Genomic DNA, 18,468 nt, shown 5'->3' on the forward strand with positions numbered 1-18,468 from the left:
TCTGGCATTGTCATTCATTAAATTCATCATTATCGTCATTAAAAATAAGGATGGATAAGGGGTGCCTGGGTGGCTCAGTGGGTTAAGCCTCTGTCTTTGGCTCAAGTCATGATCTCAGGGTCCTGGGATTCCAGGACCCTGAGATCGAGCCCCGCATCAGGCTCTCTGCTCAGCGAGGAGCCTGCTTCCCCCTCTCTCTCTGCCTGCCTCTCTGTCTACTTGTGATTTCTCTCTGTCAAATAAATAAATAAAATCTTTAAAAAAAAAATAAGGATGGATAAGAAGTAGCAAAGTTATGTTTGTTTCTCTAGGAACTTATTAAGAAGTTCTAAATGTATTAATTGATTTATTAATTTTAATTAACCAAATCTGTGTAAATAATATCAAATTGTCAGAAACTCATTGAGTTGACATCTTAGATATACTTGTAACAAGAGCAAAATGAGTAAATATCAAATGATTTGACTGTAATTTGAAAATATGCCTTTATTAAAAAGTATGATTTCATTTATGGTTCTGAGAAATTTCTCGTAATTTTTGACTCATGCTGTTTATGAGGCTCTTGTTTAAAAATGCATGATATAGATGGCTCTGTTTTGTGGTGGGAAATTCACAGATGATGCCACAAGAGTTCCTCTTGGAGATGAAGGCGGCTATATCAACGCCAGCTTCATTAAGATACCCGTGGGAAAAGAAGAGTTTGTTTACATTGCCTGCCAAGGACCTCTCCCTACAACTGTTGGAGATTTCTGGCAGATGATTTGGGAACAAAAATCCACAGTGATAGCCATGATGACCCAAGAAGTAGAAGGGGAAAAAATAAAATGCCAGCGCTACTGGCCTAACATTCTAGGCCAAACAACAATGGTCAGTGACAGGCTTCGGCTGGCTCTCGTGAGAATGCAGCAGCTGAAGGGCTTTGTAGTACGAGCAATGGCCCTAGAAGAGATTCAGGTAAGTGAGTTAAATCTTCCCGTCTCCTAAGGCTTATCTCCTAGTTGGAATGCAGGCCTGGACACTTTCCACATCAGTATATTTCTAAATGAAAGCCAGAAACTTGGGGCTTCTCATTTCAGTGGAACTAATGTCACCCATTATTTTTTATCTAACAGACACTTAAGTGTGACCTTCTTACTGCCAGTTTCCTCCAATGCATACTGTGTTAGGATGAAATGAGAATACACGCCTTTAAGGTGACCATCCATCATCCTTTGCTTAGTGATAGAACAGAATGGCTCAGAAGCTATGTGCTAGAAATGTGTTTTTGTTTTGTTTTGTTTTTTAAGGTGAAACCTCTAAGAATGAATAAAACAATCAATTAAAAATCTCTGAGTAGCAAATATTCCCCCATAAGCACAACATATTTGGTAATGCATGGACAATTGTAGCATAAATGTTTGTCATTTGGGTAATTCCTTCTATGGCCACCTCACCATTGAATCAATTTAGCTTGATGGGGCGCCTGGGTGGCTCAGTGGGTTAAGCCGCTGCCTTCGGCTCAGGTCATGATCCCAGGTCCTGGGTTCGAGCCCCACATCGGGCTTTCTGCTCAGCGGGGAGCCTGCTTCCTTCTCTCTCTGCCTGCCTCTCTGCCTACTTGTGATTTCTCTCTGTCAAATAAATAAATAAAAATCTTAAAAAAAAAAAAAAAAAGAAATGGAATCTACTGTTTGAATCAATTTAGCTTGAATGAGATAAATGGATATACCTTAAAGCTGCTACTTTTCCTCACCTCCGCACTCCCTCAATTTCACCCTCCTCCCAGTAATACTAGCTTAAGTATAAGTATGGTTGACCCTTGAATGAAACGGGAGTTAGGGGTACTGACTCCCATGCAATCCAAAATCCACGTATAACTTTGGACTCTCCATAAACTTAACTACTAACAGTCTACTATTGACCTAAAGTCTTACTGGTAATATGAATAGTCCTTTAACACATATTTTAGATATTATATGTATTATAGACTGATTCTTACAACAAACTAAGCTAGAGGGAAAAAAATGTCAAGGAAATCATAAAGAAGAGAAAATATTTACAGTACTGTACTATTAAAAAAAACCCGCATATAAATGGACCTGTACAATTCAAACCCATGTTGTTTGATGCTCAACCCTAATGGGTTTCCTTTTGGACTTGGACTTGATTCTGTTGGTCACATGTAACATAGCCTAATGATTTCCTTCATGGTTTTTTATGTGATTTTATAAATAATTAAAGATTATACCTTTTTATTCATTCACACCAGCCTACCCATTACTTATGCTAATGCAGTCATTCAGTATTCCTTAAATGATTTGTTTAATTAATAGAAGGTTTGTACAGCCTGGGCCCTGTTATGGAATCTAGGGATTCAGCAGTTAGGCATACAGACAAAAAGAAATCTCTGACCTCATGGAGTTCACTTTTTAATGAGGAAACACTAGTGTTGATGATGCTGTGGAAAAAACTCTAAAGGAGTTGATTGAGCCAAGGGATGAGGGGGCAGGGAGGGATTTCAGTCAGAAACAGCAAGTGCAAAGGCAAGTGCAAAGACTTGAACTGTACCTCGTGTTTTCAAAGAACCACAGAGAGGTCCCTGTGGTGGAGCAAAGCGACTACCAGGAACAGGTCAGGTCTGAGAAGGAGCTGGGTCAAGGGCTTGTAAGCCATTGCACTGACGGTGGCTTTTATCTAGAGTACCTTTGAGGTGGAGGCATTTAGAAAGGTTGTTACTCATATCAATGTAATCTGCTTTTAGGGTTTCAAAAGAAGTTACCAGTGTTTAAAATCTCCTTGATACCAGTGTATGTGTGGTGTGGGACCTCTCTGTGTCGTGGGACCGAGTCTTCTGGTCTCCTGCATCTGTCCTTTGATTTGATCCAATGGGCAAGTCAAAGTTTGAAAGGACCGTATATTATGAAGAACTAAAACATATGTGCGAACGATACAGTATTTATCTATTTCTTGTATTGTACAATTTCAGACAGGAGAGATACGACATATTTCTCATCTGAATTTCACTGCCTGGCCAGACCACGATACACCTTCTCAGCCAGACGACTTGCTCACTTTTATCTCGTACATGAGACACATTCATAGATCCGGACCAATCATCACACACTGCAGCGCTGGCATCGGACGTTCAGGGACCCTGATATGCATAGATGTGGTCTTAGGATTAATCAGTCAAGATCTGGAAGTGAGTACAACATACAGGCTGAACTAGAAGTCAACCAGAATTAACAGTGGAATCTAATTTTTAATACTGTGTTATGATCTTGGAATTTTTTTATTTAGCAGGGTTTTTGGGGGGTTACTTAAGTGAAATCTTAAGATTTTTTGTAAGTAATCTCTATACCTGATGTGGGGCTCAATCCCACAACCCCAAGATCAAGAGTCACATGTTCCAACTGAGGCAGCCAGACACCCCTATTTAGTAGCTTTTATGAATGCCTTAATTTTCTTACTATATCAAATTGTATTTTAAGGATGCCTGGATGGCTCATTTGGTTCAGTGTCTGCCTTTGCCTCAGGTCATGATCTTGGGGTCCTGGGATCGAGCCCTACATAGGGCTCCCAGCTCAGCGAGGAGTCTGCTTCTCCCTCTCCCTCTGCCCCTTCCCCCAACTCATGCACATGATCTCTCTCTCTCTCTCAAATAAATACATTATATCTTTTTTTAAAGGACTATCTACTCTTTTTTTTTTTTTAAGATTTTATTTATTTATCTGACAGAAAGAAAAAGAGCACAAGCAAGGGGAGCAGCAGGCATAGGGAGAAGGAGAAGCAGACTCCCCACTGAGCAGGGAGCCCAACTGGGGACTCAATCCCAGGACCCTGGGATCACGACCTGAGTCAAAAAGACACTCAACCATCTGAGCCACCCAGCCACCCCAAATTAAATCTTTTAAAATTTTTTTTTATTTTAGTTAATGTCCAAAACTACTCAGACCATAATCAAGAAGATGTAATATTTCAATTTTATATTTGTTCTACTGGTTTTAACCATGTGCTTAAAATTTCTTATGCAATATTAGATTTACTCTTTATAGTCTGTAGGCTTCTACACGGTAAAGTCAGTTTCACTGTCATACTTAGGGATAGAAATATTGAAGCACTGGGGTGCCTGGATAGTTCAGTCGGTAGAACATGCCGCTCTTGACCTTGGGGTTCAGAGTGCAAGCCTCACATTGGGTGCGGAGCTTACTTTAAAAATGTGCGTGTGTGTGTGTGTGTGTGTGTATGGGCGCCTGGGTGGTTCAGTCAGTTAAGTGTCTGACTATGGCTCAGGTCATGATCTCATGGTCCTAGTATCTGGCCCTGAGGTGTGCTCCTTGCTCAGCAGGGAGCCTGCTTGTCCCTCTGCCCTTCCCCTCACTTGTGTGCTCTTGCGCTCAGTCTCTCTCAAGTGAATAAATAAAAATCTTTAGAAACAGATGTAGAGAGAGAAGCATAAAAGAAAGTATATTTATGAAATAAAAAGACATATTTTTGTTATTGTTTACCTATGAGTGGGAAATGTATACTTTGTTCTACAAATTGATGCTAGTCTCTAAACTATTCCCACTTCAAAAAATATTACTAAGTAAACAAAATTAATGAGTATAATCTTATTTAAAATCTAAATTAGTGGGCGCCTGGGTGGCTCAGTAGGTTAAAGCCTCTGCCTTCAGCTCAGGTCATGATCCCAGGTCCTGGGATCGAGTCCCACGTCGGGCTCTCTGCTCAGCAGGGAGCCTGCTTCCTCCTCTCTCTCTCTCTCTCTCTCTCTCTCGCTCTCTCTGCTTGCCTCTCTGCCTACTTGTGATCTCTGTCAAATAAATAAATAAAATCTTTTAAAAAAATCTAAATTAGTATAAACCTTACTTAAAATGTTAGAATATCTTACTGTAAAATCATGGTCTCTTAAAGAATTTTCACTAAAAGCAATTGTCTTGCTCTATACACACTATTGTGTCTACCAATAATTTAAGTAGAATGAAACAAAGTCTATTTCTCCCTTGTTTCAAAGTGGCAATATCAGTGAAAATAAAAAGATCAGGAATTTTAATCTGAAAAGCAAACTGTAAGAAAAATGGTTTACCTTTTTTTTTTTTTTTTTTTTAATGTTGATATTAGAAAATAGTCAAATCCCTGGGATGCCTGGGTGGCTCAGTCAGGTTAACCTCAGTCAGGTTAAGTATCTGCCTTTGACTCAGGTCATGATGCCAGGGGCCTGGGATCGAGTCCCACATCAGGCTCCTTGCTCAGTGGGGAGCCTACCTCTCCCTCTGCCTGCTGCTCCCCCTGCCTGTGTGGTCTCTGTCTCTCTCTCTCTGACAAATAAATAAAATCTTTAAAATTTTTATTTTTTTTTAAAGATTTTATTTATTTATTTGACAGACAGAGATCACAAGTAGGCAGAAAGGCAGGCAGAGAGAGAGAGAGAAGGGGAAGCAGGCTCCTCGCTGCGCAGAGAGCCCGATGCGGGGCTCGATCCCAGGACCTTGGGATCATGACCTGAGCCGAAGGCAGAGGCTTTAACCCACTGAGCCACCCAGGCGCCCCAAAATCTTTAAAAATTTTTAAAAAGAGAGAGAGAAATTAGTCAAATTCCAGAGGGGGGAGAATTTCTTTTGTGGATGTTTTTTGTTGGGGATTTTCAAGTAGAATAACCACCCCTAATTCTTAACAAAGATCATAAATAAAATTATCAAATGTTGGCAGGATCAGTTCACTGACTTTTGTCCAGAACAGTTTCCCAATACTGCTAAGAGGAGGAGGAGGTATGGAATCTTTGGGGTTAAAATTCAGTAACCCTTTTTATCTAACACACAGACCCTGTTTTCTTTGGCAGTTTGACATCTCTGACTTAGTGCGCTGCATGAGGCTGCAAAGACATGGAATGGTTCAGACAGAGGTGAGTCTTGGTTGGTATCTTCTAATGAGGATTTTCATGAAGGTTCTGAAGTTTTCAAAATTCTGGTTCTCTTCTTAAATGGTCCCCATGTTATAACATAAAACCAAAGATTTATGGTAATAAAGGACTTTTTTTTTAAGCATGAAGACTAATTCAGAAAAACATTAAAATACTTCAAAGATACCTCATTAAATTTTGCCTTTAATTTAAATGCAGGAAATGAGAAAATGCAGTATTTGCACTTAACAATATATAGAGAATGGGGCAGCATGTTGGGGGGGGGTAGTTTGGGTTGATATAAAATAGCATATAATTTAGTGGCATTCTTTCCCCATTTCCAACTTTAAAGAAGGTAACATTCTTGCCACAGAAATTCCCTGAGAGGGAATGGTTTCGGCAGCATAGACGAGAAGTCCAGAAGGCAGGATAGAGTTGCTTAGCTTAGAGAAGACACTCATGGGGCAGAGTGAATGGGTAGGTTTGTGTATCCTGTGTTTTGATAATGTTTTCCATTTCTCTTACCTGAAATCAAACCATGGGTTATATCACAGGCTGACCTACAGACATGTCTTTCACAGGAACTACATTTTATAGAGTATCTGTCTGCTCTCAATGGTTTGACTATCCTTACTGTTTGTAGTGTGAGGAGGGATATGGAAGCTATTTTCATATCTCATAAATTCACATTTCTCTACCTCTTGAAGAATATAGAAGTTTACCATCTTTAAAATTAAAATTTCCCTCCTTAGCCTTCAGATACCTTTTTAATTCAAGTTAAACCTCCTAAATATTAAGCTGAGTTGCACACTTTTTTAGGTTAAGAAAGCATACTGATCTGTATAAGCAGTTCCTTAGACCCAGGAAACTGACTCATTCAACAAGTACTTACTGAGGGCCTGCTGTGGACCAGGCACTCTTGTAGGCGCTTGGAGCACATCCGTGTTTGGAACAAAGACCAGACCCCCTCATGAGGTGGTGATGAGTAAGGCAGTTATTAAACACATTAACTAAGTAAGTTATATAGGATCTTTGAAGGTGGTAAGTGCTTTAGAAGAAAAAAGAAAAATAGAGCGAGGCAAAGAGGTTGAGGCATGGCAGGCTGGGGGAGGTATTTTAAATAGAGTAGCAGCCCGAGGAAGTAACACTGAAGCAAAGACTTGAAGGAGGTACAGTGGGCACATGAGGCTATCCAAGAGTACGAGTATTTCAGGCAGACAAAGCCATCTGCTCTGAGGCAGGAGCAGACCTGGTGTGCTTGAGAATGGCCATGGTTGGGGTGGCTGAGGTGAAAAGGGGAGGTGACAGGGCCAGGGCCTGGGGTCTTCTCTGAGGGAAATGGAGACAGCGCAGCATTATCAGTGTGGACTGACATGACCTGACTTCCATTGTAAAGGTCCTCTCTGGCCACTGTATTAGAATAAGACCGACTTGGGGAGGAGGACGCAGGGTTAGAAGCAGGGAGGTCAGTTTGGCAGCAGGCAGTGGGCCCAGCCTGTAGTGTGTGGATATAGGGAGAAGAGGCCATGGTGTGAAGTAGGTTTGCTAATGGATTGTTGGTGGCCTGAGAGAAAGTCAAGGATGATCATGTGCAAATGTAGGAAAAGTTAAAGTACAGAAGAGCACCAAGGAAATAAAAGGGTTACCTATATTCCTATTTCTCAGAACTGCGCATGTTTTAAACAACATTCTTACATTCTTTAGACCAAGCACATGTGTAACAGGCATGAATGCTCACATACACCCAACCATTTTAAATGAGATTCAACTGTCGTTAGTGTTTTGTTGCTTTCCATTTAGTATATTGTGAATTTTTTCTGTCCACCCTCAGACTCATTAATTCCTTGCAAAGTATATTTAAAAAAGCTCAGATCCCTGCATCGTCAACTTAACAGAGAGTAATTTCACCAAAAAAGAGTTGATTTCCCGAAAACTTTGATTTTCATATTCTTTCGTTCCAAATATTTAAAGAATATTATTTTGTGTAGCTTCTTGGGTATTAATTTTTTGACATTTCAAAACATCAAGATGAGTTCAATAAATCTAGAGGAAATTTTGTAGGAACTTTATTTTTCCATTATAAGAGCAAATTATAAATATTACCAAAGCACAGAAATAAATGTGTCCTACCACAGACAATTTCAGTTAGGACTCTGGGGTATTTCCACCTGCCTACTCACTCACCTCCACGGCTTTGCCCCTCCTCATTTTGTCAGTCTGGTTCAGTTTCTTATCATTTCGATGACACTGCACAATTCTATATCCTGCTTCTTATATTAAACATTATCACAAAATTTTTCCATATTTTCAAAATTACTCATATTATACATCTAGAGTCTTCTCTCTTTTTTTTTCTTGCCATAGGATCAATATATTTTCTGCTATCAAGTCATCCTTTATGTGCTGACACGTCTTCAAGCTGAAGAAGAGCAAAAAGAACAGCCACAGCTTTGAAATAACATGAAAAGAACAGCCTTCTGGATGCTTCGTCTCGCTCCCAACCTCCAACAGGCGTTCCTGTTATCTGCTTAAAATAAAGATCACAGGGCAGCAAGTCCATACAGTATCATTATGCTTATTCTCCTCTACCTTAGAGGGGCATTCTTCACAACAATAAATAATATTGAAATGCTGTATTTTTACAGCTACTTTAGCCTGTGATAATTTAAAATTTTTTGACACTAACCGAACAGTGCAGATCTTAGGGGTGATTAAGGCAGCTTTTGATTATAGCTGATGTTGCAAGGACACGCCGAGTCTATTTTTAATCCACCAATCTTGTTTATAGCAAAATTCTTTCCCAGTATTTTAATAGAGTTATTTTATAGGGGATACTTGAAACCAGTATTTAAGCTTTAAGTGACAGTAATATTGGCATAGAAAAAAGGTAGCAAATGTTTACTGTATCAGTTTCTAATGTTTACTATATAGAATTTCCTGTAATATATTTATATACTTTTTCATGAAAATTGAGTTATCAGATACATTTGTAACTGCATTATATTTGTTATGCATCATCTCACTTTGTAAATAAAAATACATCTTAAAAATATGAACAATCCAAAGTGTATGCAAACATTTTCAGCAATGTGTTCTTTCTTTCTTCTTTTTATTGTTTTTAAGTAGGCTCTACTCCCAGTGTGGAGCCCAACTCCAGGTTTGAACTCACAACCCGAGATCAAGACCTGAGCTGAGACTCGAGAGTCAGACGCTTAACCGACTGAACCACCCAGATGTTCCTTCAGTGTGTGTGTGTGTGTGTGTGTGTTTTAATTTAAATTCAATTTGGTTAATATATACTGTATTATTGGTTCCAGGGGTAGAACTTAGTGATTCATCAGTTGCATCTAATACCCAGTGCTCAACCATCAAGTGCCCTCTTTAATGCCCATCACCCAGTTACCCCATCCCTCCACCATCTCCCTTCAGTGTGTTACTTCTTAACACACAGGCCTCAGGGGAAGCAAGAACTTTTGAACCCCAATTTCCCATCTCCCCACTTGGTCCCAGTCATGGCATCCACAGGGACCAAGAGCGTTGTTGGAAACCCTGGTAAATCTTCGGGGTGTGATGTGTGGGTCCTGTACTGACCAACAGTAGTGAAAACATTCAGTCTCCCTGCCTTCTGCCTCCCTGACTTCCAGCTTACTGTGCCTGATGCATAAATCAGAATACTTTCAAGTTCTAATTGAAGTAAAACTCAGAATATCTAAGCTGACAAGGGGTAATCAAAAGAAAACAATATCACATTTCCTGGGAGATTATACTTGGTTCTGCCTTAAGGGAAAGCGATCTGCCTCAAAGAGCCTGCTTCTGATTCCCAGCGCTGACCGCCTTTCCCTCAGTCCTAATTCTGCCAGCAGTTTTCCCCTCAGCCGGAAGTGATGCTCCTGCGAAACCTGGGAGACTGCTTGATTTGTCCTCATGGGACTAACGCATTGGAACTCGTAAACTTGAATTTCTGATCTTATCCAAGTGCAACGATTTGCAGGAATCCAACCCTGAATATCAGAGGCTGTTTGAGGGAGAAGACAGCAGTAAATGCACAGAACCCCACCACCATACATTTGACTCCCCACCTGGTCTGAAGTAGCTCCAAATCTGGCAAGAGAATCACCACCACCATTCCTACTTCAATCAGAACAGCTTTTATAGATTGCATTGTAGCTGAACATTTCATTTGAAAAAAAGGGCTCTGCTGCTTTAAAAGATATTTGGAAACTAATGTTCTGAGCCCGTTGGAATCCTGAGTCCTTGTTTTCCTGTCATAAGCACAGGAAACCAGGCCAGCAGGGCCCTGGGAGCCAGTGCAGCTGGAGGTGATTAGCTATCATCTGCAGTCAACAACAGAGAGGAGAGAGGGGAAAGCTGAAGAAGGATCTTTTTTCTGGAAAGAATGTAGCTAGGAAATGGAAACTGTGGCAAGAAAATGTGGTTTCAGTTTACGACCCCTGAATGGAAACTTCATTAGAGCAAACATGTTACCGCCCTCATCTGGGACCTGGCGCCACTACCATGGAATGGGATGAGACATTGGCTAGGGCCACTCTGGTTAGAAAGTGCATGGCAGGGGCACCTGGGTGGCTCAGTGGATTAAACCTCTGCCTTCAGCTCAGGTCATGATCTCAGGGTCTTGGGATCGAGCCCCACATCGGGCTCTCTGCTCAGCAGGGAGCCTGCTTCCCCCTCTCTCTCTGCCTGCCTCTCTGCTACTTGTGATCTCTGTCAAATAAATAAAATCTTAAAAAAAAAAAAAAAGAAAGAAAGAAAGTGCATGGCACTTGCGTGGTAAGGCCACTGAGCCAAGTGGCACGCGGGGGCACTTAGGTATCAGATGACTGGATAAATACCATGAGGCTCTTAACACACATTAGATAGCTAAGTACTATAAAATATACACCAGGAGATGTAACAGCTCAAACGTAATAGAAGCTTATTTCTTGTATGCCCAACGGTTCTGGGCAGGTGAACAGCTCAGCAAGATCGCTCGCTCTCTCTTCCAATTTCCAGCAACCCACGCTGAAGGAGGTTCTATAATCAACACACAACTTCCAAAGTCATCCTGGGAATTGTCTCCATTCCCCCAGCCAGAAAGCGGAAAGAGCATAGAGGACCACCCATGGGAGATTTTATGAGCTGGGCAGGCGTAGAAGCAAAGGACATCGTTGCCACCCATTCCCTCAGCCCAAATGAACTGCCCAAATGGTGCCCCCAAGTGCAAGGAAGCTGGGAAACGAGTTGGCCGAGCTCTTTGCCCGTGACAACTCTGTGCTACAGAAAGGGAAGCATAAATTGTGATGGACTCTATTTCTAAAACTGAAATTGTATGTTATAAATGAATGGTATCTTTTATTAAGATTTTATGTTTTTATTTGAGACAGAGAAAGCAGAAGCAGGGAGGAGAGTCAGAGGGAGAGGGAGAAGTAGTTTCCCCACTAAGCAGAGCCCGAGGTGGGACTTGATCCCAAGACCATGACCATGAGCTGAAGGCCGACACCCAGCCAACTGAGCCACCCAGGCACCCTAAAAGAATGGTTTCTTAAGTATAGTCCTAAGCATTGCAGGATTAGAAACAGCATTTGTCCCCAAATCAAAACTTCAGTAAGTGCCATTAATAAAAATATTTCTGAATTACCATTGTTAAAGGAGAAAAATGGCTGTTGCACAAAAATCAGGTGTTCCTGTCTGTGGTTCCAGTTAGCCTACTAGATCTCTTGCTTTTAAAATGACTAGTTATCTAAATGCAATCTGATATATCCAAGAAGTTAAAAGTATCCTCTGGTGATAGATACCTTGACATTGAGAGAATGTGTTCCCATTTTACATAATTCAGAAATATTCAAGGTACTTTGTTATGGCGGAGATAATTGTTAACAAATTATGCATTAATCTGCATAATATTTTAAAGCCAATGCAAATTGTAATATATTAATTTGGAATTGCATTTGACTGCAAGTTGCCAAAAACTAACCAAACGGGCTTCTACAGATCAGAGATTTCTTTCCTTAAGAAAACAAATTCAAAATCAGACAGTTGCTGGGGTTGGTTCTACAGTTCAAGAATGTCAACAGATACATGATTACCCTGGCCTTGCCTTCACTGCCGGAAAATGGCTGCTTCAGCTATGGCTATTACATCCACATTCCAGGAAGGAAATAGGATTGACAAGGAGAAAGGGCCAATCAGTGCCTGGGGCAAGATAGCAAAATTTTCCGGAAATCACAAGCAGACTTCCCCACTTGTGTCTTAATAACAAGAACTGTGTCACATAACCATCTATAACTTCAAGAAAGCTAATTTTAGCCAGTCATTGCTGTCCTGAACAAAATCTTGGTTCTGTTAATAAGGGCAAAAGGAACAGTAGATATAGGGTAGCAGCAAGCAGCATGTGCCTTTCCCCTTCTGCCGGTTTCCACCACTCCTTAGTAGCTAACACTGTTCAGTTGTTTAAGATCCTCCTAACCCGGGGCTCCTGGGTGGCTCAGAGGGTTAAGCCTCTGCCTTCAGCTCAGGTCATGATCCCAGGGTCCATGGGATCGAGCCCCACATCAGGCTCTCTGCTCGGCAGGGAGCCTGAAGGCTTCCTTCTCTCTCTCTGCCTGCCTCTCTGCCTACTTGCGATCTCTGTCTGCCAAATAAATAAATAAATAATCTAAAAAAAAAAAAAAAAAAGATCCTTCTAACCCCAGAAGTATCTGAATTTATAACTTGAAAATTCACAGACAGGAAGTATTTGAAAGTAATCTTCAGCTTCACGAAGACTACGTATTTTTATCCATTCACCTCTATATTCTAGAGGTCATGCTAAGCAAACTCTCCGGATACTTACTGAGAAACTATGTTGCCAAGTGTTTGGCTTAGCTCTATCCAGCAGAATGAGTAATTATTCAGGTGGGGCCCCTCCAGGTGGACAAAGTACACACAAAGGTGTGTACTTTGTGGTCAGAAGGTTGCTTAGTAGCTAAAATATGATTCACTGAGGCACCTGGGTGACTCAGTCAGTTAAGTGTCTGCCTTTGGTCATGATCATGATCATGCCTCAGGTCATGATCTCGGGGTCCTGGGATTGAACCCCATGTTGGTCTCCCTGCTCAGCAGGGAGCCAACTTCTGCCCCTCTCCACCTTGTGCTTGCACGCACTCTCTCTCCTTCAAATTAATAAAATCTTTTTTTAAAAAATCGATTTATTAAACCGGCTGTGGGGATTAGGCTGAACTCCGCTTTGTACTCTAGGATGTATTATAGATGCGGGAGGAAGGGAACTGTTCACACTTAGGGCACACTTCCCACACATCATACCAAGTGTTTTCTACTCCCGGGGTGTTTAGGATCCAATGTTATCACCCTCTTTTTAAGAGAGGAAACTAAAGTTCAGAGGGACAGTCACTTGCCCCATGTTGCCCAAATAACAGAGTTGGAATTCAATTCGAAGTCAGCCTAACTTCAACCCCCAACTCCCAAAGTGTCCTAGCTCTGTAAATGGAATACAGTGAGTAGCCCTGGCAAAGCCCATGTTCTTCCCTCTGGAGGGAAGTTGAGGCTCTCAACTGTCCAGCAGCTCTTTTTCAGATGTAGAGCTGAATGCATTCCTTTTTTTTTTTTTTTTAATTAAAGATTTTATTTATTTATTTGACAGACAGAGATCACAAGTAGGCAGAGAGGCAGGCAGAGAGTGGCAGGGGGGAGCAGCCCCCCCACGGAGCAGAGAGCCCCATGCAGGCCAATCCCAGGACCCTGGGACCACAACCTGAGCTGAAGGCAGAGGCCCAACCCACCAAGCAACCCAGGGGCCCTGCATTCTTAATATTATTTCTCTGGCCCCACTTCTGAGCTTCATTTAGGTTCTGGCTTTTATGAATCCATGATTATTTTGTTATTGCTTGAAGATTTTTTTTTTAAATTTATTTGAGAGAGAGAGAGAGCACTCTCTCAAACCCCCCTTGAGAGAGGGGGGTTGGGGGAGCTGCGGGGCAGAAGGAGAATCAGACTCCCTGCTAAATGGGGAGCCCGACAGGGGGCTTGATCTCAAGACCCCAGGTCATGACCTGAGCTGAAGGCGGATGCTTGACTAAGTCACCCAGGCGCCCCCACGAACCCATGATTATTTAGATCAGTTAAAATACAATTTATTCAGCTAGAGCTTTTTTTTCGTTTCCAGCTACATTCTCCATAAGAAAGATAATGTGTAGCCTCCGGGACAACTTGACTGTGTCCAGTTCTCAGCACCACGTTTACAAACCACTTCTGGAAATGACAGTTTTCTGACAGGACGACTTTCAAACTCCTTACCTTGATTTGTGTTGTGACTATCTTAGAGTGTGGCTTTTGGTGGTTTTGTCCCCAGACTGTGGTAAATAATGACCATGTACTTAATATCTTCAGAACGGAGCATTGGATTTCACCACTTTGTGTTAGGTGCCTGTTTAAAGAAACAATCTAGAAATCCATTTTTTGTGGATTCTTTAAAGTTCATGTTAATGCTCATTTTAGAACTGGGGGTTTGTGTTAGCGCCCAGCTCCACGGACTCCTTATTGCAGGGATCTAGTATATGTGCTGCCAAAGCGAGCACTCATTGCAGGGATCTATTCCCACTGACTATGACCCTGCCAGCAGGAACCTTCCTGCGTGTTACAGCTGCATGTCTCATGGGCCTAGACACAGCACGGACTAGTTTCTTGACACATAAACATTCATCAGGTAGATAAATGGAATCCTCAAGTAAGAAAGCAGCAGTTGAGAACCAACAAACATGTCACAGTCTACATAGTTCTTTTCCATAAAAATATACTTGTGACCTAATGGGGCTCTTTTTGTACTACCACAATGGCATTCTTAATTGTTGTGAATATGCCACAGTAATCATTACCATCATATTAACCCACAGGTTCTTGGGAATACTTACAAATTAAAATTATAAAGCACTAAATCTCAGACAATATACTTTCTTACACATTTCAAAACTTACAAATAAAAATAGAGAAAAATGGAACTAAGTAGAGTCCCACATTATATAGGAAGTTGTATGAGAAAGGCAGCACTTCAAATCAGGAAAGATGAATGATTCAATATATGATGTTGGATCAATTAATTAACCATAAAAAAATTAGATTCTTAACACACCACACAAAAATGTAGATGCAAAATGGAATAACCATTTACATATTTAGTTCATAAAAGTCATAGGAAAATATATGGGAAATATTTTTAATAATGTAAGAAGAGAGGGGGATGGGTTTTGCTGACAGACAGTACACACAGCAGAGGGTAAATTTGTTGTGCAAACCCTCAAACAGAACTTCCTGCAAATACATTCTCAAAAAGAAATACTTTCACAATTCATAACCCACACAAAAACATAAACATTCTAACATTTGACAGACACCAAGGTCAAAAAGCATTTTTAAAAAGACTAATAAAGCTGAATATGTAAAAAATACAAAGCTTCTATATGACAAAAGACATAGGAAAACAAAAAAGATTGAAAGTAGGTAAAATGTTGACAAAACAGGACAAAGGGTCATTATTTGTCATGTGTTACAATGTATCAATCGAAAAGGAAAGCAAATCGAAAGGCAAGCAAAGGACATGAATAGGCAAGTGATCATGAAAAATACTCTACTTCAGTCATAATTTTTAAAATGCAATCTTAAATGAGATATTTTCACAAATTAGAACTGATCCTTCTTCAGACTGGTGCAGCTGTGGGAAGCCAGCCCCATTCGGTCTCTGCCGTACATCATTGGACAGCGGCCTGCCCAACATTTTAATGTGAGGTTGGCCTGACATTTCAAGTTGTAGGAAGTGATCCTCTAAAAATACTTGCACAACAATTCGGGTATTTGCAGCAGCATTATAATACCAATAAGTTCAAAGCTATTTAAATGTCCACAAATAAGGAATGGTTTAATAAATTACAGTCCTTCTATGCAATGGAATACTTCTGTGAAGCCACTGTTCTAAAGAATGAGGTAGATCAACAAAAACTGACATGACAAGATTCTCCATACTATGTCATTAAATGACTTATGAAACAGTATATATAGAATGATCTCAATGTTTCTTAAAATGATATAACAAACAAAAATTAGAAGGCTATACGTGTGCTTATCATTAGAGAGTGAAAATATGGGGCATTCACATTTTAACCTCAAGTGGTCATTAATTCCCTCTACACCGTATTACATCTATAATCCCAAAAGATTTCCAAGCCCTTAAAAAATAACAACCATTTCAGACATGACCACATTTTTTTATGAGAGCTGTATGTAGTGGGAGGTGACATCTAATCCAGAATGACTTTGCATAACAACAGGAGTTAATCTTCACTGCACGGGAAGACAAAAACACACACAGCAGCCAGTAAACATATTGAGCAACGCCCCCCCCCAAAAAAAACTCCCTGAAGTAAGTGAAATACATTTTCAAAAATGGATCCAATGACAATTCACAAACCACATGAAAATATAAATATTCAAATATTCCCACAGGCCCTGCCAATGAGATCCACGCATCAGCTCTGCACTGTCTTTACTGGCCGCTGAGGAAGACGGAGACCGGGCAGGCCAGCAACCCTTACTAGGTACAAGAGGAGATGGGGCCGGATGGCTCAAGAGCTGTGTGGAGATCCATCGGCACTGAAGGTCCAGGAGTGAAGGCAACTTCTTCATTCACCTCCAAGAAAGCACTGGTCTCTTTGAGAGAAGCAGATTTCTTTTTATGGCAGCCTTCTGCACAACCTGTGTCCTTTTTCCTGTGTTCATTCTTCAGTCTCCTCTTGTACATCTTGTATGCTGGGTGTTAAAACAAGTGTTGTTAAAACAAGTGTTGAAAAATCACTTCAGCAAAGACTGTAATATAGTGATATCATGTACTCTGGGGCCATGTTTGCTTTGGGTCACATAGGTGTAAACACACAGAAATGAAGGGGGAAAAGAGATGGAAAATGGGGCTCTAGTTCCAAAAGGCAACATAAGCAGGACGCCTGAGTGGCTCAGTTGGTTAAACATGTGTCTTTGGCTCAGGTCATGATCCCTGGCACCTAGGATTGAGTCCCGAATCAGGGTCTCCGCTCAGAGGAGAGGCTGCTTTTCCCTCTGCTTCTGCCTCTCTCCCCTGCTCATGCTTGCACACTCTCTCTGTCTCTCTCTCCCCTCTCTCAAATAAATAAAATCTTTAAAAAAAAAAAAAAGAAGAAGAAGAAGAAGAAGACAACATAGGCAGATCCTAAACTCATCTCCTCCCATAGACACACTAAGTTTCTCTGGGGAAAAAACCCTAAAAACAGTCAGAACAACCCCATAACATCAGACAGAAGGGAGGGAAACCACGTGAAAGTGGGTAGGAAAGACTGAGATGAAATCTCACCATAAGCCTCACCCAGACAGGGCCACCCACAATCAGGAGGGAACTCAAAACATGGACCTTCTCCCTCAGAAGCCAAGGACTCATACCCCAGATTAGGCACTCCAACTTTTAATATAGGTATCTGAGAAACAAGCCCCCCAAACATCTGGCTTTTAAGACCAACGGGTCTGGAGCACATGAGAACCACAGATCTGTGGTGAATGGAGGAACTGCAAACCAACTGTCCTGCCCCAGGGCCCAGCACAGGAGCAGCCCCTTGAAAAATGCCCAGAACTTTATGTAGAAGAGACTCATTTCTTCATTTTACAGCATCAGACTGAGGCACAGAAAAAGAAACTGACATCTAGGTCCAGGAAGAGAGTTCCATAATAAGACAAACTCAAGAGCCATACCAAGACACATTATAATTAAAATGTTAAAAGTTAAAGACAAGAGAGAATCATAAAAGCAGCAAGAGAAAAACAACTTGTTGCATACAGGGGGAACCCCATAAGGCTATCCACAGATTTTTCAGCAGAAACTTCGTAGGCTAGAAGGAATGTCATGATACATTCAAAGTGCTGAAAGGAAAAAACTTCCAACGAGGAACACTCTACCCAGCAGAATTATCATTCAGAAGCGGAGGTGAAATAAAGAGTTTTCCAGACAAGCAAAATCTAAAGGGGTTCATCAACACTTACAAGAAATATTAAAGGGATGTCCTTAAGCTGAAAAGAAAGGGTGCTAACTAGTAACGAGAAAACATATGAAAGTATAAATCTCACTGGTAAAGATAAACATACAGAAAAGTAGTGAATTTATCACTTATAGAGCTAGTATGAAGGTTAAAAGACAAAAGTTGCAAAACTAATCAAAGTAATTAGTTAAGAAATACACAAAATAAAAAGATGTAAAATATGACCTCAAAAAAAAAACAAAAAAAACAAAACATGGAGGGGGAATAAAAATGTAGGGCTTTAGAATGTGTTCAAACTTAGGTTGTTACCAACTTAAAATAGACTGTTATAAATACAAGTTGTTACATGTAAGCCTCATGGTAACACACCAAGCAGAAATCTACAGTAGATACACAAAAAAGGAGAAAGGGGTCTAAACAGACCGCTAAAGAAAGTCATCAAACCACAGAGGAGAAGAAAGGAACAGAAGAAGAAAGGACCTAGAAAGAGCCAGAAAACAATGTCAATGTCAGTAACTCCATGCCCAGTTACTTTAAATGTAAATGGAC

At 40.8% G+C, this 18,468-nt stretch overlaps 2 protein-coding genes across 11 annotated transcripts in view; one reads left to right on the forward strand and one right to left on the reverse strand.

The window, feature by feature from the left end:
• Nucleotides 1-8,944, forward strand: part of PTPN13 (protein tyrosine phosphatase non-receptor type 13) — a 208,292-nt gene extending 199,348 nt beyond the window's left edge. For all 10 annotated transcript variants that reach the window (XM_047717886.1, XM_047717888.1, XM_047717887.1 and 7 more), the window contains 4 exons: nt 617-954; nt 2,966-3,181; nt 5,819-5,881; nt 8,243-8,944. In XM_047717886.1, the coding sequence (XP_047573842.1) occupies nt 617-954; nt 2,966-3,181; nt 5,819-5,881; nt 8,243-8,332 (707 nt within the window). In that variant the 3' untranslated portion in view covers nt 8,333-8,944. The remainder of the gene's footprint in view (nt 1-616; nt 955-2,965; nt 3,182-5,818; nt 5,882-8,242) is intronic.
• A 5,861-nt stretch (nt 8,945-14,805) lies between these two features.
• SLC10A6 (solute carrier family 10 member 6) overlaps nt 14,806-18,468 on the reverse strand; it is a 29,579-nt gene continuing 25,916 nt past the window's right edge. The window contains exon 6 of the mRNA XM_047717912.1: nt 14,806-16,669. Within this exon, the coding sequence (XP_047573868.1) occupies nt 16,455-16,669 (215 nt within the window). The 3' untranslated portion in view covers nt 14,806-16,454. The remainder of the gene's footprint in view (nt 16,670-18,468) is intronic.

The sequence above is a fragment of the Lutra lutra genome, chromosome 2 (genome assembly GCF_902655055.1).
Source record: "Lutra lutra chromosome 2, mLutLut1.2, whole genome shotgun sequence".
Classification (NCBI taxonomy): Eukaryota; Metazoa; Chordata; class Mammalia; order Carnivora; family Mustelidae; genus Lutra; species Lutra lutra.